Genomic DNA, 27023 nt, shown 5'->3' on the forward strand with positions numbered 1-27023 from the left:
TGGTGAAACCCTGTCTCTACTAAAAATACAAAATTAGCTGGGTGTGGTGGTAGGCACCGGTAGTCCCAGCTACTCGGGAGGCTGAGGCAGGAGAATCGCTTGAACCCCTGGAGGCGGAGGTTACAGTGAGCAGAGATCGTGCCATTGCACTCCAACCTGGGCAACAAGAGTGAAACTCCATCTCAAAAAAAAAAAAAAAAAGTCTTTTCTGCTTCCTGAGTTCAAGTGATTCTCATGCCTCAGCCTCCCTAGTAGCTGGGACTGCAGGCTAAAGTGACCACACCCAACTAATTTTTTTGTTTTGGTTTTTTTTTTTTTTTTTTGAGACGGAGTCTTACTGTGTCACCCAGGCTAGAGTACAGTGGTGCGATCTCGGCTCACTGCAAGCTCCGCCTCCCGGGTTCACACCATTCTGCCTCAGCCTCCGGAGTAGCTGGTACTACAGGTGCCCGCCACCACACCTGGCTAAATTTTGTATTTTTAGTAGAGACGGAGTTTCGCCATGTTGGCCAGGCTGGTCTCAAACCCCTGGCCTCAAGTTCCAGAGATTCAAAGATCAGCTTTTCCAGCCAAAACAATAAGGGGATCCTGAATGTAAGCACATGTGTGCCTGAGCGTGCACCATACACAGAAGACACCCTGCAATGTGCTAGAATCCTACAGTCATGGAATTAACTGACAGTTGTGTAGCTGTGTTCAGCCAATAAGTCACCTTTGCCTACTGACCAGTGCCAGTCAAGTCTCCTTGGGCTGAGCAGTAAGGGCCCAAGGTCTGATCCCTGTCCTTCACTATCCAGGCAGGCACTGCCAAGCTCCCAGACCATGTACCACCAGAATTCCATTTGGCACTCCATGCTTTTGTCCTCAGGCCTCCCGCTCTGTCATCAGTGCTCTACTCTGAAGCCTAGGTATTCCCAAATTCAAATGTCATGGTGATTCACATTACCCTACACCTTCATTCCAAGGGTTCATTCTCTAGGGTTCCTATACTGTGGCAAACTGACTCCCTTATCCTCAAGGCCTTCCGGAACACTCCCTCCTATTGCTTCACTGAAGTTCATGCTCTGAACTCTTCCATCTGTTTGTCCCCATGAGCCTCAAAGCTATTATAGCTGGCACTCAGCATCCTCCTTACAAAATTGTCTACCACCATCTGGGTTGGTCTCACTTTCCATGTCATATCCAAGCTAGAAACTCAGCACCTATTTCTCCTTATCCTTCGCTTCCAACCTCTAATCTGTCCTACTTGTCCTACTTTAAATATTTCTAGAAAGAAATATTTTACTTTATAAATATTTCTCAGATCTAATACCCCCTCAAGTTTTAACCTTCTATATCTCTTGCCTGGACTACTGCAGTAGACTCCTCATTCCTTTCCATGTATCAGCTCTCACTCTCCTTCAATCCATCCTCCATATGGGCCACCAGCAACACCTGTCTAAGATGCAATCTGACCAAGTCATGTTCTCCTTAAAAACCTTCCACGGCTCCCATTACCTTTTTTTTGGTTTGTTTTTTTGAGACAGAGTCTCACTCTATTACCCAGGCTGGAGTGCAGTGGTGCGATCTCAGCTCACTGCAATCTCTGCCTCCTTAGTTCAAGTGATTCTCCTGCCTTAGCCTCCTGAGTAGCTGAGACTACAGGCAAGCACCACCAGACCTGGCTAATTTTTGTATTTTTAGTAGAAATGGGGTTTCACCATGTTGGCCAGGCTGGTCTCAAACCCCTGGCCTCAAGTGATCTGCCCACCCTGTCCTCCCAGTGTTGGAATTACAGGCATGAGCCACTGCACCTAGCAGCTCCCATGATCTTTTATCGGAGTTGAGTGAAGTGGGTTCTATGAAACACCAGTCCTGCAAGATTCTCCAGATATAAGACTCAATATGTTTAGGAAATGGTGCACACCAATGGCCCTCTTCAAGATTAATAATATACCCTCACATCTTAAAGATGGCTTCATCATTATCCTAAATTGCAGTATCTTAATCTCTGGCCATGCCCGCCTTCCTGCTCCAGCACACCAATCCTTCAACCTCACAGCACTTCCAGGCCTTTGAGTTCCTCCATTTTTCTCCCGGCCTACCAAGCCCTGTCCTGGCTCAACTTCCATCCCTCTTCTGCCCAGAACCCTCGGTCCTACACCTCAACCCCTTCTTGCCATCACTCTCAGTTGCTCTGCTCTTCTCTGTCTCTGCATCAGTTCACATGCCCACTATTCCATCACCTATATGTTGAAGTCCCAGATCTGCTGGAGAAAAGCGCATTCCACTGTGAGATCTGGAGCCAGCCCCTGTCCTGCTCTCCAACCTTCCCGGAGCCCTGCCTGGTGAGGGAGGTGGGAGCATCATTTCTGTGCACCCTGAGTCGCCTCTCCTATTTTCAGAAGGGGTTCTTCCAAGCTTTGTCCAAGAGCCCCATCTTGAAACCTTTACCTTGTTCTTTGCAGAAGACCCCTCTCTTACTTCACAGAGAAAGGAAAGGACACAGACAGGAATGCCTTAATTTCTGGTTCCTTTACCTGGAACCTCCTCTTGCACTCTGGGTCTCCTCCTCTCCCATCTCTACCACTTGTGTCTATCTTCTATTTCTCCTGCACCTTCTGTCTTTTCTTTAGTCTCTGCCTTCACCTTATACATATGCTCAAATCCCACCCATCTGAAATGCAAACAGCAAAACCCTGAATAGTCCTTTGGTGCTACCTCCTCTCATAACTTCCAATTCATCTCTCCCCTCCCCTACAGTCATGTTTTTCGAAAGAGTTGCCTACATTTTCTGATTCCAATTTCATGCTTTCCTTTTCAAACTCAACCTGTTGATCCTGCCTTCAGACTCCACCACCTCCTAAAACTGCTTTGGCTGCAGTCACCAAGACTGTCCTGCTGCTCATCCAGGGGACACTTAGTGGCCCTTGCCTCCATGAACCTCTTTGGAGCAGTTGTTACTGTTGGTCCATCCCCCCTTTTTTTTTTTTTTTTTTTTTTAGATGGAGTCTTAGTCTGTTACCCAGGCTGGAATGCAGTGGTGCAATCTTGGCTCACTGCAACCTCCACCCACTAGGCTTAAGTGATTCTCCTCCCTCAGCCTCCCAAGTAGCTGGGATTACAGGTGCCTGCCACCATGCCTGGCTAATTTTTGTATTTTTAGTAGAGATGGGGTTGTACCATGTTGGCCAGGTTGGTCTTGAACTCCTGACCTCAGGTGATCTGCCCACCTCAGCCTTCCAAAGTGCTGGGATTGCATGCACGAGTCACCGTACCCAGCCAATCCCTCCTTTTAAAAATTGCTGGGCTCCTTGACTGGGAGGACATCACCGTCTGGTTTTCTTCCTTCTCCCCTCCTGCTTCCTTCAGTGCTCACCTCCTGCATCTGACCCCTAAACACTGAGATTTTCCAAGCTCTACCCTTGGCCTTTTGCTTTTCTCTTTCTGTGTCCTGTCTCTGCACATCTCATCCACAGTCATGTCTTCAACTGCTGGCTGGAAACAGGTGACCCCCATCCCTGTCTTCAGCTAAGACCCCTCTCTCAAACTCCAAAACCACACTTCCCACTGGATCCTGGACACCCAGGCAACTCAAACCCAACGCTTCCCAAATAAAACTCATCTGCCATCCATGTGTTACCTATAGCAGCAAACGAGACCACCAAGTGCACCACCCGGGAATCTAGGAGTCATTCTGGCCTCTTGCTCCCACTTCCCTCACCCCTACCAGTCATGACATACTGTAAAGTCAATCTGGCCGTGCAAGGAGAATCACTTGGAAAACTTACCAAACACAGTCTCCTGGGCCCTATCCATGACTTACAGGATCCAAATCTCCTGGGCTGGGGCCAAAGAATCTGAATTTCTAGAAAGCTTCCCAGGCTGCTGTAATGCCTGACTCAAATCACAGATTAGCCTTAGGGAACCACTGTGGTCTAACCCACTGCCAATATCACTGCTGGTTGCCTAGTTCAGGGCAAAATCCTCCTCCCTGCACCCCTGGTAATATGCTTGTCTCCTCTCATTCATTCTCCACACTGTGGTGATGGCAACTTTCCAAATGTGCAGTAGGACCATGGCTCATCTCTGCTTAAATCTTTCTATGTGACCACCTGGGAACACCGCATTCATGACCCTTTGTCCTTAGGAGAGTGCCTTCAGCTCATCTCTTGTCTTACCTCCTACCTTGCTCCCTTCAAGGTATGCACTCCAGTCAGGCCAAAAGATATATGGTTCCTATAAACACAGAACCCTGCCCCTGCAAGTGTTTACACCTCCTCTCCCTGCATATATTGTTCTTCTGATTGTACTCCCTCAGTCTCACAGCCCCTCTGGATCCACTCCTAAGGTTCGACCCAGGCTGGGCTCAATGCCTGCCACTCAGGCACTGTGAGCCCATGTGGTGATCACAGAGTTTCTAGGTTATTTCCTCCTGTGTAAACAGTGAACCTTCAAGACAGGATCTGGATATTGAGTGGTCACTATCCTCGGAGGTGCACCCAGTTCCTGGCTCACAGAGGTGGTCAACAAAGGTTAGTGAATGGAAGGGTAAAAGAAGAGAAAGAGAGAAGACAGGGAGGTCAGAGCATTTCAGATGGTTCTGCCATCTGTTTGAAGACCCAGGCCAAGAGCTGGGTCTCTGCCCAGCAGGGCGCCTGCTCTGCATCCACAGAAATACCACAATGGTGGTGGCTTTTTTTGTTTGTTTGTTTCTTTTTGAGACAAGAGTCTCACTCTGTTGCCGAGGCTGGAGTGCAGTGGTACAATCTCCACTCACTAAATGGGACCCCTGGGTTCAAGTGATCCTCCTCACTCAGCTTCCTGAGTAGCTGGGTCTACAGGGGCGCACCACCATGTTCAACTAATTTTGTATTTTTAGTAGAGATGGGGTTTCACTATGTTGGCCAGGCTGGTCCCGAACTCCTGACCTCAGGTGATCCACCTTCCTTTGCCTCCCTAAGTGCTGGGATTACAGGTGTGAGCCACCGTGCCCAGCCACGATGGTGGTGGTTTTGTGGCCCTCTTGGTTCTGGGGTTTCCCCAATAGCCAGGAAGGTGATAGCAGCCTGCCGAGACTGGCTAGGTCGGGGAGACCCTAACCCAGCAGCGCTAGAGGAATTAAAGACACACGCACAGAAATATAGAGGTGTGAAGTGGGAAATCAGGGGTCTCACAGCCTTCAGAGCTGAGAGCCCCAAACAGATATTTACCCACATATTTATTAACAGCAAACCAGTCATTAGCATTGTTTCTATAGATATTAAATTAATTAAAAGTATCCCTTATGGGAAACGAAGGGATGGACCAAATTAAATGAATAAGTTGGGCTAGTTAACTGTAGCAGGAACATGCCCTTAAGACACAGTTCGCTCATGCTAATTGCTTGTGGCTTAAAAATGCCTTTAAGCGGTTTTCCACCCTGGGAGGGCCAGGCGTTCCTTGCCCTCATTCCCATAAACCCACAACCTTCCAGCTTGGGCATTAGGGCCATTATGGACATATCACAGTGCTGCAGAGATTTTATTTATGGCCAGTCTTGGAGCCAGTTTGTGGCCGGACTTTAGGGGGCTTGCTCCCAAAAGCAGCCTGCCCTCCCATTTCCATGTGCCACCTGATGAGATTTGGGGTTTCTGAGAAGTCCTGGCCCCTCCTGTCTGCTCTGGTCACCTCTAAATTTCTATTAACAAGGACAGCAGGCTGATTGCAGCGACTTATGCCTGTAATCCTAGCACTTTGGGAGGCTGAGGTGGGCAAATTGGTTGAGTTCAGGAGATTGAGACCATCCTGGGCAACATGGCAAACCCCTGTCTCTACTAAAAATACAAAAATTAGCCAGGCACGGTGGTGCATGCCTGTAATCCCAGCTACTTGGGAGGCTGAGGCAGGAGGATTGCTTGAGCCCAGGAGGCGAGGTTATTACAGTGACCCAAGATGGCACCAGGGCACTCCAGCACTGGCGACAGAGCCAGACCCTGTCTTAAAAACAAGGAGAGTGGGTTCACAAAGGACTCCGGGACCACTTCCCACTCTATTTCTGAACTGGCTGTGCCCTCCTCACTCCTGGACCCTGCTCCCACCCTGGTTTTGTGCCTACAGAACAAAACCACTGTCCTGTCCTGGTATCGCCAACCTTTGGAGTGGACACCTTCGCCTGGCCCCTCTGGCCCCATTCTGTCTCTGACTCCCTCCCTCACCTTCTTCTTTCCCTCTTTCCTCTTTGTCCACCCAAAGCCTTTGCTGCAAGACCTCTCTGTCGCCTTTGTGCCTCATCTGCAGCCCTCTGACTTTCCTCACAGGCTCTCTCTGGGCTGTAAACTGGGATGCTGCGCCAACCTTGCTGCCCTCCTCCAGCCGCCTGCCCCAGTCTCTCCCCAGCCCTGCCCTTAAGACGGCTGAAGTCTTGTTAGCGAGGAGTGTTGGATGGGGACGGAGGCCTGCATTAGCTGGGTGGCACTCCTGTTTTGCCCCTTCACTGGAGAGACACTCGACCCTCTATGGCAGCTCCATCCTTTGCCTCCCACATCCAGGACCTGCTATTTAATCTGCAGATCCCAGTGCAAAATAAAAATGCAGGACTCCTTGTTCAAAAAGTATTATGGGGCCAGGCACTGTGGCTCACACCTGTAATCCCAGCACTTTGGGAGGCCGAGGAGAGAGAATCACGAGGTCAGGAGATCGAGACCATCCTGGCTAACACGGTGAAACCTCGACTCTACTAAAAATACAAAAAATTAGCCGGGTATGGTGGTGGGCACCTGTAGTCCCAGCTACTTGAGAGGCTGAGCCAGGAGAATTGTTTAAACCCAGGAGGCGGAGGTTGCAGTGAGCCGAGATTGTGCCACTGCACTCCAGCCTGCGCAACAGAGCAAGACTCTGTCTCAAAAAAAAAAAAAAGTATTCTGATATTCAAGCTGGCAATAGCAGAGCATTCCTGCTTTTCCATTTTCCAGTCTAACTACCAGGCCCTTCTAAGTGCACGACCCTGTGTGACTGCACAGACGGCATGTCCAGAATGCCCACCCTGCCCATGCCCCTTTCCAGCTGGTGATGGCCCCTCTCCCCTCTCCTGTCCTCAGCTGCTTTCTTAGACAGCTCCTCGGGGCCTCCTGGCAGGATCCCAGCCCCATTCACCTCCAGAAGTCCAGGGCCCTGTTCAGTAGGCACTCAGCATAGATTCCCCAAGGTCCTGGGGGAATCTTCACCTCAGGCCACCACTCACATCCTTCTCAAATCAATGCACAGTTATCGAGCCCCACCTAGCTAAGCCTTAGGAAGGGAGGACAAGTGGATAAACAATCACTGCCCTCCAGGAGTTCAGTTTATCGCAGAGCTAAGACCTGAAGAAGAGCAGGACCAGACAAGGATCCTGTCGATTCAGAGAAAAATAATCACAGTTTATTAGGAAACTGAATTTCACAAAAGAGACAGCATAGAGATGGGCTTTGGTGAAGGGGCAAGATTTGATTAACCTGAAGAGGAAAGAGGCATTCAAGGAAGAGGCCATGGCATGGACAAAAGCTTAGAGATAAGATGCAGGGCACATTCTAGAATCCTGAGTTGTACAGTTTGGCTGAGGTGTGCAGATGGTAAAATAGTGAGAAAAGGCTGGAAGGAAAATGTACACAGAAGAGCTACAAGGGTAATGGTGACGTGTTTGTACTCCCTTAGTGGAAACACCAAGGGGACTTTAGGTTGTGATGTTTAGGTTATTTGGGAGCAAAGGGAGAAGGGCAAAACCTTCCTCCCCTTGTTCCTCACAGCTTGCGGAAAGAGTGCAAAGGCTCACGATTTTGCAAAACAGGCCGCACCTAGCCCAGATTCTGGAGCTCATTCAGTCCAGGCCTCTCGACCCACAGTTTGTCCTGAGCCCTGACAAAGGTCAGGCCCCCTCCTGCACTCGGAAGGCGGAGGACCCGCAGTTCGTGGATTCGCGCAGCAGTGCCCAAGCTGGTGTTGATGGGGGCTGGAGTTTCCAGTCACTCACTCCCCATGGGTCCTGTGGGGGCCTGGGGATGCAGGGAGGGGGTTTCAGAATAGGATCCCAGACTGGGAGGGAAGGGGGACCGTCTGGGCACACCCAGTAGATACGACCAGAGGTGAAGAAAGAGTGGGTCCCGTGCCCTGATGGCCCCGCTAGCCACTTTAAGTTTATATTATGGATATTTTCAAACATGTTCAAAAGTAGAGAGAAGAGTAGAATGATAACCCAAGTCCACACCGCCCAACTTTAACAGTTATCCCCTCCAAGCCAATCTTGTTTCAGCTAACCCTTTTCCACCACCCTTTTTAAAGCGGGATGTGAGTGTCCTGAGGGAGGTGGAGGCGACCCCAGTTGGAGAGCGGGTGCCCGCACCTCTGGAGGCTGAGGCACAACTGGGCTGGCAGTTGAGCTCATACCGGGTAGGGACCGCCAGGGATAGGGGGCAGGGCTGGAGGGGCGGGGCCAGAAGCCGGGCCGGGTGGGGGGCGCTCTCCTAGTGACTCAAGGCGCGCAGCACTGGGCGCAAAGCCCCAGTCTCCGCCTCGTACGCTCAGAGTGTGCCCGCTGCGCTGCCGCTGTCCGTACCTGCCGCCGCCGCCAGCACCGCCACCATGCCCAACTTCGCTGGCACCTGGAAGATGCGCAGCAGCGAGAATTTCGACGAGCTGCTCAAGGCACTGGGTAAGCTGGTGCAGAGGGCGCGCCCCGACGGGTAGAGGCGGCCCGGAGGTACCCTGGTCCCGGAAGTGCCCCGGTCCTGGGGGGCGGGAGTGGAAGTTGGGGCTCCCAGGCAGGAGGGAGTCCCCGGGGCAATAGATCGCCTTGTCTCCCAGGCGCACCAGGTCTCGGAGAAGCTGGTAGAGAGCCCGGAACCATGCGTTCAGGGAACGTTTGCTGAATGTTTGCCGCCCTCCTTGATGGTGCGGACTTTATTGCGTGCTAGATCACAGCGAGGAGAGATTACTGGAGAGCAAGGAGGATCCGGGACTTAAATTTGGAGACTCAAATTTGAGACCAGGCTCTGCCACGAATTCACTGTGCAACTCGAGGAAAGTCACTTACCCTCTCTGTGCCTCAGTTTCTCATCTAGAAAACAAGGGCGAGGGCAGGGAAACGAGTGGGTCAATTTTAAGGCCCCTTTCTAAAGTTAGGGTATGAGCAACGCCCGACCGGTCGCGAGACCGGCGGCGAGGCCCTGTGACCCGAGCTTGTGGTGCACCCTGCGCAGGTGTGAACGCCATGCTGAGGAAAGTGGCCGTGGCGGCTGCGTCCAAGCCGCACGTGGAGATCCGCCAGGACGGGGATCAGTTCTACATCAAGACATCCACCACGGTGCGCACCACTGAGATCAACTTCAAGGTCGGAGAAGGCTTTGAAGAGGAGACGGTGGACGGACGCAAGTGCAGGGTGAGACCCCAGAGCCAGTACAGCGTCCCTGGGTCCCCACTCCGCGCCCACGGCCCACTGCTGCTGGAGGAACCTATGTCTCCCTTTGCAGCCTGTGGCGCGCCTTCCTTGCAGGGTGTGTGCACTGGCTGTTTGCAGAGGGGGTTTATGCATCCTAGTTGCCCCTGGCTCAAGACAAAGTATTACCTTCATTCCTTCTCAACCCCATCCCTAAGCCGCCTCCCAGGGTGCTAACAGCCGCGCTTAAAGAGCAGGCTCTGGGTTGCGCCGCTTTCCCAGCTGTGGCTTTTGCAGCGGTTTGAGGCGCCAAGCGCGGGCGGCGCGGGAGGAGGAGGTTGCAGGGGACGCCAGGTTCTCTGTCGCAGGTGAAGCGGCAGCTCTTGCATTCCTTTCCTGCCGTATCCCCCGCGCCTGGGTACTCTCTGGATCCAGTTTCAGCGGTCCCGATGGCCCCGACACCTCTCCCCACCCACCTTCAGCCTGGTTCCTTAAAGGAACCGCGGAAGCTTTCCAAAAGCAAGGCAGGTTCTGGCTGGGAAAATGGACTAGTTGCCCTCTCTTAGTCCTCAAAGGCAAGAGTTTTTTTATTTCTCCATACATCAGCCCAGGGATGAACCGGTGGACTGAAGCAAGGGGTTGTACATTCCTTTTTTGCATGGGCAAAAATTACATTTGGTTAACCAGATGGAAAAATAATCACTGGAGCTACCACTTATTTTAAAAGTGACAGAATGTCTCCCTTCCTTTCTCCAATTTTTGTTTTTTTTTTTTTTAAAGAAAAAAGTCATAACATTCCAGAGAGTGGGAAATTGTGTCTTTCACCTTTCCTGAGCAGTGCCTGGTCTGATCTCAGAATGGGACTCTCTGAGCACTGGGCTTGGAAGGACAAAGAAACAAAGCCCCACGGAAGCAGGCTGATCTAGGAGGCAATCTTTGGCTCCCAGAATTGTCATAGCCTGAAAATGATCTCCACGCTTGGAGCGGTTGGGATCTGAAGCCCAAACTACAGTGCAGAAACAAAGAGCAAGACAGCATAGAGTGAAGGGCTGGGAGTCTAAGAGAGGAGGCTTAGCAACAGGCAGGGCTCAGTTTGGGGACATCCAATGGTGGCTACTGCCAGGGAGGGTAATTCTGCTTTAAAAAAAATTAAAGGTTCACACAACAGCCGGGAGAGTGAGGCTTTATGCACCGCCCCCCCCCCCCACACCTTGCCTAATGAATGTGTCCCATGTGTTAGTTAAAAACTGATTATGTGCACATTCAGCTCTGGCTCACCCCCCAGCCCAGCTGTACCACACTTTGCTTTGTGCAGACACTGGAGAAAACTTCAGGAAATCCCCCCTTTTGCCTCCCACCTCCAAAAGCATGAAGACCCTTCAGATTGATTTGCTTTTTAAAATTTTTCTAAAGGGACGTAACCAGGAAAGTGGCAGCATTTTAACCCTCAGAGCCAAAGACACCCAGGTTTATCAGCATAGGGGTGCACTACATCTGATGAGGAGTGAACAGAAAGACGTTCTTAAGGCCGGGCGCCGTGGCTCAAGCCTGTAATCCCAGCACTTTGGGAGGCCGAGACGGGCGGATCATGAGGTCAGGAGATCGAGACCAGCCTGGCTAACACGGTGAAACTCCGTCTCTACCAAAAAAATACAAAAAACTAGCCAGCGAGGTGGCGGGCGCCTGTAGTCCCAGCTACTCGGGAGGCTGAGGCAGGAGAATGGCGTAGACCTGGGAGGCGGAGCTTGCAGTGAGCTGAGATCCGGCCACCGCACTCCAGCCTGGGCGACAGAGCAAGACTCTGTCTCAAAAAAAAAAAAAAAAAAAAAAAAAAGGAAAGGACGTTCTTATCCCAAAATCCGTGCAGGGAATCGTGCTCCTGATAGGCTGATGACAGATGTGGTTGCAAGCTTGGTGTCTTAACTGTTGAAAAATCTTGTGGTTCTGATGTGAAGGTTCTTGCTTTTAAAATCCAAATTATGACCACTTAAGGTCAGGAGTTCGAGACCAGCCTGGTGAAACCCCATCTCTATTAAATATATCAAAATATTAGCTGGGCGTGGTGACGGGCACCTGTAATCCCAGCTACTCAGGAGGCTGAGGAAGGAGAATTGCTTGAACCTGGGAGGTGTAGGTTGTCGGGAACCGAGATTGTGCCACTGTGTTCAGCCTGGGCAACAGAGCGAGACTCCATCTCAAAAAATAAATAAATAAATAAAAATAAGTAAAATCCAATTTGTTTGAAGGGGTAGCTAATTTTTATATAAATGAATCATTTCATGCTCTAAATTTTATTCCTAGAGATGTAAAGCATGCCTAAGGCCTTGCTGCTTCAGTAACAGATTGTGTGTGTGTATGTGTGTGTGTGTTATACAAAGTGTATTTATACCCCATAAAATCTGTGACCAGCACTCTGAATTTGAACTTTCTAAGGCTCAGTGGAGAAGAATCTGTGGCCTGCTGACAGGGACCATGTGTTGATTCTCTGCACAGCAATTATTTTTCAATGCTCATTGTTGCTCCTGCTCCTGCTGCTGAGACTGTAATTAATGTCACTAATGGTTTTCCTGCCCGCAGAGTTTAGCCACTTGGGAGAATGAGAACAAGATCCACTGCACGCAAACTCTTCTTGAAGGGGATGGCCCCAAAACCTACTGGACCCGGGAGCTGGCCAACGATGAGCTTATCCTGGTAGGGCCCCTTGACCCTGAAATAATCCTGAAGTTCTCCCAGATGGTGCCCGAGATGGACCCCACAAATATGTCCTCCTCACTCGGCCTTTCAGAGAAAGGCACCATTTGCCCTGGATTAAAATTAGAGCAGAAAACCCGAGATGACAGTTCAGGTCAGAGGAAATCATTGTTAAATGGTTGGCAGGAAAGAGGAGTGGCTCAGAGGGCAGAATAGGGGCTAGCGACAGGCTGGAGTGCCTGCCACTATCCACACTAATACATCCCAGTGGCGGTGACATGCTTTAAGCCAAGCTCCCCTCTCATCAGGGGCCCTATGAGGTCCCCATGCTCACATGGCAGAAGGGATTTTTTTTCATTCTCATTTCCCCTTTTGCTGGCTGGGAAAGGTTTCAGTAATTTTTATCACATCAGCACTCAGAGCCTTAGAGAACATTTTTACCTGTGATTTGCAAACTCCAATGGCCTTTGGGAGCCAGGCAATGAATGCTAATTTGGGAAGTGTCTGAATATAACACAGTGTGGAGAGATGAGCCCCTTTAGAACTAAAAAAGGTAGGCTTTTCCTTAAAAGTGATCAGATCCCAGCACTTTGGGGGGCCGAGGCAGGCAGATCACCTCAGGTTGGGAGTTCGAGACCAACCTGATCAATATGGAGAAACCCCATCCCTACTAAAAATAAAAAAGTAGCCGGGCGTGGTGGCATATGCCTGTAATACCAGCTACTCAGGAAGCTGAGGCAGGAGATTCGCTTGAACCCAGGAGGCGGGAGTTGCAGTGAGCCAAGGTCGCGCCATTGCACTCCAGCCTGGCAACAAGAGCGAAACTCCGTCTCAAAAAAGAAGGAAAAATGGTATTCGGATTGGCCGGCCATGGTAGCTCACACCTGTAATCCCAGTACTTTGGGAGGCTGAGGCAGGCAAATCACTTGAGGTCAGGAGTTTGAGACCAGTCGGGCCAACATGGTGAAACCCCATCTCTACTAAAAATACAAAAATTAGCCAGGCATAGTGGCATGGGCTTGTAGTCTCAGCTACTCGGAAGGCTGAGACAGGAGAATCGCTTGAACTCGGGAGGCAGAGGTTGCAGTGAGCTGAAATGGCACCACTGCACTCCATCCAGTCTGGGTGACAGAAACTCTGTCTCTAAAAAAAAGAAAAAATTCAGACGAAAACATTTTAAATACCCGCTCCCAGCCAAACAAAACTTACCTGGTGAGGCCAAATTAGAAACCTCTATAACTTAAGCACACATTTCATCCCCCTTTTTGAGGTAGAGAACAAAGGAAGGCTGAGGACAGAACAATCCCCTGTCACTCTCCCTTTGTGTTTCAGAACTGGGCGGGGATTGGTGGCTCACACCTGTAATCCCAGCACTTTGGGAGGCTGAGCCCAGGAGTTTGAGAACAGCCTGGGCGACATAGTAAGACTGCTGCCTCTACAAAAAAAAAAAAAAAAAAAAAAAATTAGCTGAGTGTGGTGGCACATGCTTGTAGTCTCAGCTACTCGAGGCTGAAGTGGGAGGATCACTTGAGCCCAGGAGTTTGAGGCTGCAGTGAACTGTAATCGTGCCACTGCACTCCAGCCTGGGCAACAGAGCTGAGACCCTATCTCAAAAAAAAAAAAAACAAAAACCACAAACTAAGGTTTTTGCAACAACCCTTTTCTTCCAGACTAGAAAAGGGGAAAGCTGTTTTGGGTAATCAGAAAATTATATCCTTTGTTCTTCATGAGGTATTTTGTTAATCTCTGCTCCATCTTAGTGAATGTCACCTTGAAATGTTGTGAACAGGAGACTGCCTGCTGAAGGGCGCTAGGAAAGGAATTGCGGTGTGACCTGGGCATGGGCCTTCCCTTCGCAAGTTCTTTCCATGCTATACAATGAGGGGTTAAGCTGAAGTCTGATCCCTGAGGTCCCTCTCAGGCTTGAAATTACATGTTTATTCTGCAAGAAGACCCTAAATTGAGCTGTCTATTACTTGAACTGAGACTGCTTGATCTTTCTCTCTTTCTCCTCTTGTCCTTCCCTGGGATGATTTAACATGCTTTCTCCTTTCACAGAGAAAGGACTGGCTTAATTTGCAACCTGGTTAATATTGTTTCCAGGGAAGGGATACTTGCTGAGTTTGGGGGAGAAATTTGAGGCTGAGACATGGAAATTTAGGAGAAAAGGCGTATATGGTTTACTGGTACCAGAGACAGCAAAGAGGGAGATGATTTTAGAGTTTTAGAATGTAGCTGAGGGTTCAGTAGGATCGGTTGGCTCTGAGAAAGAGTGATTTTATTAACCTCTGTAGTATACGAGCAGCTGGCGTCACAGGCCAAATTCTGCTAGATGGACCCCATCACTTTCATATCCTCCCTCCTCCCAACTACAGTTCTATCCCTGCATCCTTCGCTGGAACAGCAAACATATATATAAGCCTCAAAGGGAAAGGGAGTGTTAACTCTTGGCATTTGGGATCTGAAATGTGGGCTTTTGTTTCAAGGGTTATTATCATTAATAAATCTAAAACGCAGAGAGATGCAGTCTCTATATAACAAGAGGCAATTATTCTAGTTAAGTTGAAATATGCTCTCCCAGCGCCAACAGTAAATTGCCCCCAGGCTATAAGTTGCCTTCCTTTGAAAACTGAGTATACTCCCACAGACCACTCTGGAATATTCTACAGAGAGTTTCTGTCAGGAATCTCTAAGCATAGTTTGCAGACTGAGAAGGGCACTTCAAATGTGGTTGGAAATGTGGCGATTTCTTCTCATGTCATGAAGCCATTTGTTAGCCTGGGAGAGCTGTCAGCTAGCGAGAATAGTTTCTCCAGGGTACAGCGTTAAATACCCAAATGTTGGCAGCTATTTGACAGTCTGTGGCTGTAGAACTCAAAGAAGTATGGAAAATGAACATGGTTCTGAGGCGTCCAGACATCTGCGAGGTGGACTTATGGTGGGAAAGTCATGCCCCACACCCCCTAGCATGCAGAGTCACCTGCATTTCTTCCTAATAGAGAAGAAGCTAGGACAAAGGTGTCCAGAAGTTGGTATACCTGCCAGTCTGGTCAGGAGATCCCTAGCATGAAAAGAAGCTAGTGGCTGGGTACAGTGGCTCACGCCTGTAATCCCAGCGCTTTGGGAGGCTGAGGCAGGTGGATCACTTGAAGTCAGGAGTTTGAGAGCAGCCTGGCCAACATGGTGAAACCCCATCTCTACTAAAAATACCCAAAAATTAGCTGGGCGTGTTGGTGTGTGCCTGTAGTCCCAGATACTTGGGAGGCTAAGGCAGGAGAATGGCTTGAACCTGGGGGGCAGAGGTTGCAGTGAGCCGAGATCACACCCCTGTACTCCAGCCTGGGCGACAGTGAGGCTGTCTCAAAAAGAAAAGAAGTTAGTGATGGGCATCTGCTTCGTCAGTCACTAAGGACTAGAAGTATTTCCCTGCAGCACACGTGTCTGAATAATGTTTTAGCATATGTTCTCTGAGAGCATCTCATGACCAACTAAGAGGGCAGGGTAAGAATATAAAGATCCTAGGATAGCTAAATGCCTCGTTCAGTGGTTTTAACATCTCTTTAATTTCAGGCCACTTTGAGAATCTGAAAGATAAGGACCTTCTGGCACATAAATGTACATTTGCAAACAAACGTACTCACATTGGGTTTACAGACTGGGGAATTTCTGTTTCTTTTCTTTTTTAACATACATATTGTTTTCCCTGTTCTAACTGCCTGTGAGAGGCCCAGGAGAGCAGGCCTGTGAATAATTGCTAGTTTTGGGGGAAAGTTGAGACAGTTTACTTATGGGCAATATCATTTCAGGGGCCAGCAGAAGAACATCCTCCTCCATCTGTGCAATGATTCGTATCCTCTCAACAAACAAAGGGCCATAGAATTTTAGCTGGAAGAGCCTTTGCGATGATCATCTTGTCAATTCCACCTCTCTCCTCAACACCAGCCCCTGCCTGCCCCTTTCCCAAACAGGCCACGAGAGGAAAACATTTGCCCCAAGCTTAGCCAGCTGTGAGCTACAGAGCTAGGTTTGGATGCCAATGCTGTGCTTTTGCAGCTGAGACCAATTTTCTAGCTTGCAGGTGACTCGAGTATTACACATACAGCATCTCAGCCTGTCTCCCAGGTTAGATGACTGCTTCCTGGAAAGCAGTTCTATTCCTTCTCCAAAGCAAGGAACAGAACTGGCTGGTGAGTGTTGGGCCCCATGACCCCAGCTGCTTGAGCTTCTTTCTATCTTGAAGTCATTTGAAAAGAGACAGAGCCACTTCAGAAATGTCCATTGTGACATTCTTTCCCTTTCAGTTTAATTTTAAAACCAAAACTCCTGGCATTTCTTATGTCAGCATTTTACAGGTTCCAGAAGCAAAGGAAAATGGTGTATAACATAATTCTATACCCTGGTTCCCTCTCTGCCAATAGCGCTTAAGGGGGAAAAAAATCCCTTAATGCTTAGCATGAGCACACACACAGGAAATTGAATGTCTGTTACAAAGAGTTTTTAACAGGGCAATAAGTGGCCTTATTAGTGACATGCTTTAAACATTTTTGCGCAGGCATCTGCACTGATTGGTTTTCCTTTTCTTCTTCTCTGCAGACGTTTGGCGCCGATGACGTGGTCTGTACCAGAATTTATGTCCGAGAGTGAAGGCAGCTGGCTTGCTCCTCCTTTCAGGAAGGGATGCAGGCTCCCCTGAGGAATATATCATAGTTCTGAGCTGCCGGTGGACCGCCCTTTTCTCCTACCAATATTAGGTGACCCCATTTTCCCCATGACAATGTTGTAGTGTCCCCCACCCCCGCCCCCCAGGCCTTGGTGCCTCTTGTATCCCTAATGCTCCATAGTTCGGCATTTGCATGGTTTCGAAGTCATTAAACTGGTTGGATGTGTCTTAACCTTTTCCCTTTTTTGGTTTGCCTCTTCAGTTTCAACATGGGAGTTACTGTGTACCTACTGTCCTTGGCGCTGTGTTGGTCTGTGTGGTACTCTCAGCTTTGGCCTGCTGGCCTCGGTGTGGGGCTTTGAGCATACATCAGCGGTTGTAAGCTGGGCTCCCGCAGACTGGCTGGATCCAGACTGCAGATCCAGGTGTGATTGCGCCTCCCAATGTGGCTGTTCAATTGAATTACTTGGTATCAGTAGTTCCCAGCAGGAAAGGGCACATTTAAAAGGGTTAACAGGGAAGAGCTCATAATGAAGAGCCTGTTTATACTGGCAGGATGAATAGAGCCAGCAAAGGATGGGGAGGCACCCAAAGACAAGCAGTGGAGGGATTCACCCCCAGGTCTGAAGACAGAAGGGAAAGAGGGGTCACCAGACCATGAGAGCTATCACCTAGGAGAAAGGCCACTGCCAAAACCACGGCCCCAGTGTTTATGGAGTCATGGAGTCCCAAGTCATGGGAGACTTGGCTTGGAACAAGGGGGATAAATATCCTAATCTCCCACCTTTCAATCTCTATCTCCTACCTTTCAATCTCTATCTATTCTGTCCATTGGCCAAATCCAATAGGAATGGAGAGGGCAGGGAAGAGGGTGCTGATCACAAGGGTCACCCTCCCAGGACATGGCCAGGGGGAGAATGGATCTGAACATGCACATAGACAACAACCCACACAGCTGCTGACTTTTAAATTTGAAAATCAGTAGATTTCACATAATCTGAATCTCTATTTCCTTAAATGAAAAATTGGGAAAATCTGGCATCCACAGACCTACATTCCCACAGGGTAACAATTGGCCAAGCAGCTTCCCCCTTTTTAAATGGAACTAATATTCTCTGCTTCCCTTTAGACCCCATCCTTGCCCCCGCTTCATTTACCTTGCCTGCCTGGCTTCTGTCTTTGTCATCCTAAGTGCCGAGACCAACTCAGTTGGGGAGACCCTAACCCAGCAGTGCTAGAGGAATTAAAGACATACACACAGAAATATAGAGGTGTGAAGTGGAAAATCAGGGGTCTCACAGCCTTCAGAGCTGAGAGCCCCGAACAGAGATTTACCCACGTATTTATTAACAGCAAGCCAGTCATTAGCATTGTTTCTATAGATATTAAATTAACTAAAAGTATCCCTTATGGGAAACGAAGGGATGGGCCGAATTAAAGGAATAGGTTGGGCTAGTTAACTGCAGCAGGAGCATGTCCTTAAGGCACAGATCGCTCATGCTATTGTTTGTGGCTTAAGAATGCCTTTAAGCAATTTTCCACCCTGTGCAGGCCAAGTGTTCCTTGCCCTCATTCCTGTAAACCCACAACCTTCCAGCTTGGGTGTTAGGGCCATTATGAACATGTTACAGTGCTGCAGAGATTTTGTTTATGGCCAGTCTTGGGGCCAGTTTATGGCCAGATTTTGGGGGGCCTGTTCCCAATACTAAGCACACGGGTTCTCAGCAAAGCTGGGTCAGAGTGGGCCATCCAACAGTGTATGGGCATGAGTGAGGCCAGGAGACCCTCAACAAGCTCAAACTCTGGCAGGAGAGACACCCAAGGCCCAGGTGCTATCATCTGAGTGTAAATGGGGACACAGTTTACCTGAGGTTTCACCCCCCACCCCTAGCCCAGAACCCTAGGCTGAAAGGATGAAAACACACACAGGATGAAAACCTACATGAACCCACATTTGCTTATGGAGGACCTCAACCCTCCACTCAGACTCTACTTACCTACATGTGGAACTCACCGGGGAGAAATCTCTTGTAGAATAGAACACATCTCACATCCTGAGCCTCCTTGTTGGGGCTCCAGCAGTGGAGAGAAATGCAACTGGAGGGCCCACCTGAGTGTGAATGTGCTAATTTAATTTCTATTTCAATTAGAAACTGTGGGGACATGACCGGGCATGGTGGCTCACACCTATAATCCCAGCACTTTGGGAGGCCAAGGTGGGTGGGTCACCTGAGGTCAGGAGTTTGAGACCAGCCTGGCCAACATAGCGAAATCCCGCCTCTACTAAAAATACAAAAATTAACAGGATGGGGTGGTGGGTGCCTGTAATCCAGCTACTCAGGAGGCTGAGGCAGGAGAATCTCTTGAACCCAGGAGGCGGAGGTTTCAGTGAGCCGAGATCACACCCTTGCACTCCAGCCTGGGAAACGAGAGCGAAACTCCATCTCAAAAAGAAAAAAAAAAAAAAAAAGAGAGAGAGAGAGAGAGAGGAAGTGTGGAGACTGAGCTGGCCACACTGGGCAAGGCAAGTAGTCATGCCGGATGGATGAAGCTGGGATATCTGGACTCTGTCTGTAGGTATTGGGTACTCATTGTCACTGTGGATGGACTGGGTGAGGCCTCAGACATCTTGGTCTACACCCTTTCCCAGTTCCCACTGCTTCAGTGCCTTCTCCATATCTAGATTTGCTCCATAAAAGCACTGCCCTGCCGTACCATGATGGTTCTGTATAAAAGACCTGGTCCGATTGAAGAGAGGATGAAGGCCTTTCTTTCCCTCACAAGTTTTCTTCAGAACCGCTTTCACAACGGTTGAGGAACAGAGCAGAGTAAAGGAGGCTATCAGCTGTAACTCTCATCCTGCCTGACAGCCAGCAGGCATGGGTGGAGATATTTGGATGACTAGATGAAGTGACAGCAAGTGCCAGTAGTTCACGTAGACTCAGAACACTGGCTGCATCCTGGTTCTCTTGAATCTTGTTCTTTCTGCATTTTCCAGATAAAAGGCACAGTATTTCTCATTCCCTCATGGAACACCACCAATGAGACTGCAGTGTTCCGTGGAACCCAGTTTGAGATTTGCTGCTGTAATCATCAGCCCTAAAACATTTGTGTGTATACACATTGCATATGAAATGTAAATATACACACACATAGGATGAGAGCTACACTGTCATCAGGATACTCTCACCAAAACACTGCTGTAAGCTTGTCACTCCCCTGCTCAGCAGTCCCTACAGTCTATAGCAGGGAAGTCAAACCCTTTGGCCTGGCATTCAAAGCCCTCCATGATTTGGCCTCACCAGGTAAAAAAGAAAGAACAAGGGCTTTGGTGCCTGTCAGATCTAGTGTCAAATCCTGACCACACTTTTAGTTTGCAAGTGCTAGAAACCCAATCACAACCAGTCCCAGCAAAAAGAAATGTACTCTGCTACAACATGGATGAACCCTAAAAACATTATGTCAAGTGAAAGAAGCCAGCCACAAAGGACTGCCTGTTGTATTATTTGGTTTATCTGCAATCTCTAGAATAGGTAAATTCATTGAGACAGAAAGTAGACTGGTGGTTATCTAAGGCTGGGGGTTTTGAGGAGAAATGGGGAATGACTGGTGCACAGTTTATTTTTAGAGTGATGAAAATGTTCTAAGATCGATGTGGTAATGGTTGCACAACCCTATGAATACACTAAAAGCCGTGGAATTGTATACTTTAAATGGGTGAATTATATGCTATGTGAATTATATCTCAGTAAAACTGGCTGGGTGATCCACTCTTGTAATCCCAGCACTTTGGGAGACCAACGTAGGATGAATGCTTGAAGCCAGGAGTTTGAGACGGGAAACATAGCGAGACCCCCCAATCTCTACAAAAAAAATACAAAAATTTGGGCAGTTGTGGTGGCTCACACCTGTAATCCCAGCACTTTAGGAGGCTGAGGTGGGCAGATCACTTGATTCAGGAGTGTAATAACAGCCTGGCCAACAGGGTGAAATCCCATCTCTATAAAAAATACAGACATTAGCCAGGCGTGGTGGTGCATGCCTGTAATCCCAGCTACTCGGGAGGCTGAGGCAGGAGAAACGTTTGAACCCAGGAGATGGAGGTTGCAGTGAGCTGAGATGGTGCCACTGCATTCCAGCGTGGGCAACAGAGTGAGACTCTGTCTCAAAAAAACAAAACAAAACAAAAAACTTATCCATGTAACCAAAAACTACCTGTTACCCCAAAACTACTGAAATAAAATAATTTAAAAAAAAAAAATAGGAGCAGAGGGAGAGGAGGAGGGCAGGTAGCCCCTGTTTGTTTAAACCGATTATTCAGTGGTTTCTGTACTTGCACCTAAAAGTATTTCTAACTGATACACCAAGGTAACCTAAAGAAGGACAGAGGCTTTTAGATTTGTCTAGCTGGTGGATTTCTAGTCATCTGTCTTGATGATGACGACCATGGAACTAGACAATGTGCCATCTTGCTGAAAAGAAACAATGAAGTTGACATATTTTATGGATGGTAAGACCCCATTTCTAATGTAACATCTCTCTCAATCCCCTCTTCAGTCTCTTCTCATCGCCATAAGAGCCAGAGTTTCATAGTACACCGCAAGGATATTATCAGTGAAAATAATATGGGGCAGCAAGTCTACAAACACAGCCTTCACACTCCAATCCAACACCATCCACTCCTTTCAGAGGCACCCCCTCCTCTGGGAGCACCCTCCAGGGATCTTCCCTCCTTCCAACACTTTACTGTAACTATCCATTAGTGTCAGAAAGTCCCCAGATCTTGTCAAAAACATCACTTACATGTATATCTGCCCTCCCGAATGTCCAGCAAAGTGTCCTATAAAATAAATGTGGGATGTCACTGGGTGAAAAATTAATCTTCACAAAGTCCCCAAAGGGTCAAATAAATACATCTCAGAGTAGATTTGAAATTACAAACCCTTACATTGGGTCGGCAATTGTGCTTAAACCAACCCATCAGAACCTCTCCCCTTTTAAGCAACTCCAACTGCTAGGAGATGGAACCCAGAAACAGGAAACGACTTGGCCAAGACCATCATTTTAGGTGTTTGTCAAGATCAAGAGGATGGCCAGTGTGGTGGCTCATGGCTGTAATCTCAGCGCTTTGCGAGTCTGAGATGGGCAGATCACTTGAGCCTAGGAGTTCGAGACCAGCTTGGGCAACATGGTGAAATCCCATCTCTACCAAAAAAAAAAAAAAACCATACAAAAATTAGCCAGGTGTGGTGGCGCATGCCTGTAGTCTCAGCTACTCCTGAGGCTGAGGTGGGAGGATGGCCTGAGCACAGGAGGAGAAAGTTACAGTGAGCTGACATGGCACCACTGCATTCCAGCCTGGGCAACAGAGGGAAACTCTGTCTAAAAAAAGCAATAATAATAATAAAATAAAAAATAAAAAAACTACCTATAATTTCTCTAAATGTTAATAATTCCCTTAAAAATAACAATAAAAATGTTATCACACCTTAAAATTAACAAGTCCTAATATCATCAAAGATCCTACCAGTGTTCAGATTTTCCTGATTGTCTTTTTTACCTCCTTGTTCAAATCAAGATTGTAATAACTATAAATCTCTTTGAATGTATACATTTTTCTCTGCTTCATTTTATTTTTTTTATTGTATTTTGTGGAGAAACTGGTTGTTTGTCCTGCAGAGCTTCACATAGTTTAGATTTTGATGATTATATTTCTGTGGTGTTACTTAACATATTCTCTGTCTTCTGTATTTTTTTGTAGATTGGTAGCTCTAGAAGCTCAGCCAGACTCAAGGTTGATGTTTTGGCAAGAATACTTCATAGATGGTATGCTCTGCTCCCTTAGGAAGACTCAAAACACCTGGTTGTCTCTTTCTTTTCTCTTTTTTCTTTTTTCTTTTTTTTTTTTTTTTTCTTTGAGACCAAGTCTTGCTCTCTTGCCAGGCTGTACAGTAGCGCGATCTCAGCTTACTGCAACCTCCACCTCCTGGGTTCAAGCGATTCTCCTGCATCAGCCTCCCGAGTAGCTGGGACTACGGGTACCCACCACCACACCCAGTTAATTTTTTGCATTTTTAGTAGAGCTGGGGTTTCACCATGTTGCCATGTTGGCCAGGATGGTCTTGATCTCTTGACCTTATGATCTGTCCACCTCGGCCTCCCAAAGTGCTGAGATTGCAGGTGTGAGCTGCTGCACCTGGCCCTGGTTGTCTCTTTCTATGACGTTCACAGCCATTGGTGATCACTGGCTACACTTATAGTTCTCATTAGAGGTTGAAATATAGGGATATTCTAATTCTACCTCCTTCGTTTATGAGCTGGAATACTTTCCTAAAAAGATACTTGGCCAGTGAGTTCAAGACCAGCCTGGCCAACATGGAGAAACCCTGTCTCTACTAAAAATACAAAAAATTAGCTGGGCGTGGTGGTGGGTGCCTGTAATTCCAGCTACTCGGGAGGCTGAGGCAGAGAATTGCTTGAACCCAGGAGGCGGAGGTTGCAGCGAGCCAAGATCGCGCCACTACACTCCAGCCTAGGCGACAGAGCGAGACTTCATCTCAGAAAGAAAAAAAAAAAAAGAAATACTTGCCCTCGTCTGCTATGTGGTTATCCTGAGGTACGGTATGCATAGGAAAGACAGAATAAGTACTTGATTCTTTCCCTGTATTTACCAGTTTTTAGAGCAATGAATTGGTTTTCCTGGCATCCTTCAAAAAGTGACCAATACATTTTTCTGTTTTTTATTTTCTTCTTTTTTAAGACAAGGTGTCATTCTGTTGCCCAGGCTGGATTGCAGTAGTATGAGCATGGCTCACTGTAGCCTTGACCTCCTGGGCTCATGCAATCCTCCCACCTCAGCCTCCTGAGTAGCTTGGGACTACAGGCACACACCACCATGCCTGGCTAATTTAAAACAAATTAATTTTTTTTAGAAATGGGGTCTTGCTATGTTGCCCAGGCTCATCTTAAACTCCTGGGCTCAAGTGATCCTCCTGCCTCAGCCTCCCAAAGTGCTGGGATTACAGGCATGAGACACTGTGCCCCAGGCATTGTCTTCCCTTTTTAATGTCATTATGAACTTATGGATTGAAACATATTTGATATGTTTAATGGGAAAAATAAAAGCTATATGCTTAGCTTTTTCCAGGGAAAAGAAAAAAAAAGCACTAAAACCCTAGAGGACACACATCAAACCATTAAGAGTGGTTACCTCTGAGAGACCGTTTTACTCTCATTATTTCTTTATTGTTGATATTCATTTACAATGCACACGTATGACTTTTGTAATTTAAGATGTATTTGATATGTTTCAATTCAATGTAGCTATTATCCTCATTGATGCTGAAAGTGACCCATCTTCGGCCACTGGCGGCCACTGGGAGCTTTTTTATATTGGGTCTTGAGTCTTGGTAGGACCCTAGTTATCTTTGGTAACTTCTTTGCCATTTATTCTAATACTATACTCTGGTTCATTTCCTGTTCCAGACCTGGAATCAGCCATTTTTCCAAGAAGCCCGGTTGTTTTAGGAGACAATGGCATTTAGAAACCACAATCTAGGGCCCAAGAGATGGGCCTACTTTTGATTCTAAGATAGAAGCCAGAGTTTTAGGTCCCAGGAGGCAGGTCACAGACAAAACACTTACTCTGGGCCGGGTGCTGGGGCTCACACCTATAATCTCAGCACTTTGGGAGGCCAAGGTGGGTAGATTGCTTGAGCCCATGAGTTCGAGACCAGCCTGGGCAACATAGCAAGACTTCATCTCTACAAATAAATTTAAAAATTAGCTGGATGTGGTGGCATGTACCTGTGGTCCCAGCTGCTTGGGAGACTGAGGCAAGAGGATCGCTAGAGCCTGGGAGGTAGAGGCTACAGTGAGCTGCGACTGTACCACTGCACTCCAGCCTGGGTGATACCATAAGACTCCAACTCAAAAAACACAAAAACAAAAAAAAAGTTACTCTGTACTCCTTTGTTCCCATTATCTTCTACCCAAGACAATGCTAAACAGTATTCAGATGTTGTCAGCACTGCGTTCAGCTATGTGGGGATGACATCTCTTCCTTTTTACTTAGAAATCGGAGTAGTTTTTGACCAATCCATTTGTGGCAGGGGATACAGGTGGGGGCAGTAGACCTGGAGTCTGTAACTCAGCACCAGGCTGTGAGGACAACTGTTTCAAAGAGAACAGAACTTGATGGGCAGTGGTCACTTCCAATCAAATCTCCATTAGCTCATTGGAGGCAGGATTAACATTCCATTCTGTAGTAGGAAGATTAAGCATAATTTCTGGGCAAAGAGCAAATTCTCACAAGGATTCTGCAAATATGTTATATTTGTTACAACTGGGTAATTCATCTTTCTGGGAAAATTATCTACAGGACTTGGAGGAATTTACTTAATAAAAAAAAATAGATGACAGACACAATTTTATAATTCCATTTGTTTTCACAAGCCAGGAAAACTCATCAATTATGGTGAGTGAAGAGGGGGGCTGGTTTCTTAAAGTGGAATTTGACCAAGGTCTCTCAGAATAGCCATACTCCAGGGAAGTGGGATTTGGAGATACTAACATAAAAAAAAACAAAACAAAACACTGGCTTCAGAAACAATGTGTAGGAAAAAATTATTGAGTTATGAACTCTTACAAAGAACCTAATGAAAAGTGAAAACTCTGAGAAAGTTTGGGAAAACATCCAGTCCTCAGAATACATGAAATAAAATTGAGGATTTTTTTTCTCTTTCCTACTATTAGGAATAGGTTCAGAAAAATGTTATTGAGGTCCCTTTATCACCATTTTTAAAAAATTGTTGCTGCTTTGTTTGTTTTTGATGAATGTGGTAGTATAGTTCAATGGAAAGAGCATGCCAGGAGACCAGGGTTTTGTCCTGGCTCTGCCACTAATTTGCTCCTTGAACCTACCTGCTCTTTCTTGTACCCTCCCTGGGCCTCCAGTTGCCCATCTGTAGAAAGCAGAGATTGCCAAACATGGGCAGTGGCTGGGTGGACTGCATGTGAATCACCAGGGACAGCCCAAATGTCCACCAATAGGGAAATGGTTAAGTCATCCACAATAAGCCACACAGTGGAATTCTCTGCAGCTGTGGAACAGACATATGTGTACTGATGTGGAAAGATGTCTAAGCTATATTCGGTTTTTTGTTTTTTAAGTGAGTGGTGATCTAGTTTAATGGGAAAAATAAAAGCTATATGCTTAGCTCTTTCCAGGGGAAAGAGAAAAAACCCAAAACCCTAGAGGACACACACCAAACCATTACAAGTGGTTACCTCTGAGAGACTGTTTTACTCTCATTATTTCTGTATGGTTGGGATTCATTTATAATGAGCATGTATGACTTTTGCAATTTAAAACAAGTTTTCACTTAAAAAGGTATTCCGATTCTCTTCGTCTGGGTTGGAGCCCAGGAATCTTAATTTCTCTGCATTCCCCAGGTGATTTCTGACAGAACCACTGAACCAATGGTCACAGAGGTCTTTTCCAGCTTTAACACTCTATGACTCCACAAAGTTTATTGGACTCATAACTGGAAAAAGGAAAAGAAGAACCAAACAGCAAAAAGGAGACAACAAGAAGGAAAGCACAACATTGGAAGCATAAATAATGATTACCAAGGTGTATGGCTCTGCATGGTTTCTGGTACCACTTTATAAATGTATCCTATGTGTGACACACAGCAACCGGGGGGCCCAAAGCAGAGCAGGTATCTGGACTGTCCCCATTTTACAGACGGGGATGCTGAAGTTCAAAGAAGTTAAGTCCTTTGAGTAAATGACCCAGTTTGTAAATGGCAGAGCTGGGATTACAACCTCAGGATGTCTGACTCCAGGGCCAATGCTCTTGCAATCCCATCAGCCATTAGGGACACAAACTATTTTCCTTACTATAGTCATCAAGTATTGTGTTTATGGCTTAATGGTATCAAATAACTTTTCATAGAAAAGGAGGCAGGGAGAAGGCATAACAACCACTGACATTTAGTAAGGGCTTACTATGTTCCAGGTCCTGTGCTAAGCACTTTGCATGCATTTTCACCTTTAATCCTACAGTAAGCCAACTAGGTAGTTACTGTTTTCACTCCCACTTTACAGATGATCAAACTGAGGCTCAGAGAGGTTAAATCATTCACCCAAAGTGAATAAAAGTTAGTACTGGGATTGAATCCAGGTCTTCTATCTGAATAAATGAAACAGAAAGAGAAGGGAAGAGGGAGGAAAGTGACAGAGAAGTGGGTGTGCTTCTGCCGTCTCCATGGGGTTCCTGTTTCTTAGGGCTGTCATCACCCC

The 27023-nt window shown here is 47.3% G+C and overlaps 1 protein-coding gene across 1 annotated transcript; it reads left to right on the plus strand.

Annotated features, from left to right (window-relative positions):
* Positions 1–8473: 8473 nt before the first annotated feature.
* On the plus strand, positions 8474–16955 carry CRABP1 (cellular retinoic acid binding protein 1). Its single transcript, XM_008015719.3, has 4 exons — positions 8474–8644; positions 9192–9370; positions 11945–12058; positions 16652–16955. Exons 1-4 carry the CDS (start codon positions 8575–8577, stop codon positions 16700–16702), a joined length of 414 nt encoding a protein of 137 aa, XP_008013910.1. The 5' UTR covers positions 8474–8574; the 3' UTR covers positions 16703–16955.
* Positions 16956–27023: the final 10068 nt, after the last annotated feature.

The sequence above is a fragment of the Chlorocebus sabaeus genome, chromosome 26 (assembly GCF_047675955.1).
Source record: "Chlorocebus sabaeus isolate Y175 chromosome 26, mChlSab1.0.hap1, whole genome shotgun sequence".
NCBI lineage: Eukaryota > Metazoa > Chordata > Mammalia > Primates > Cercopithecidae > Chlorocebus > Chlorocebus sabaeus.

What these genes read in the sequence shown, in the direction of transcription:
- CRABP1 (XM_008015719.3), top strand. Translation starts at nt 8,575, where the DNA reads ATGCCCAACTTCGCTGGCACCTGGAAGATGCGCAGCAGCGAGAATTTC. An exon ending in TGGACGGACGCAAGTGCAGG is followed by an intron (nt 9,371 to 11,944) that starts GTGAGACCCCAG and finishes TCCTGCCCGCAG; the next exon opens with AGTTTAGCCACTTGGGAGAA. An exon ending in CCAACGATGAGCTTATCCTG is followed by an intron (nt 12,059 to 16,651) that starts GTAGGGCCCCTT and finishes TCTTCTCTGCAG; the next exon opens with ACGTTTGGCGCCGATGACGT.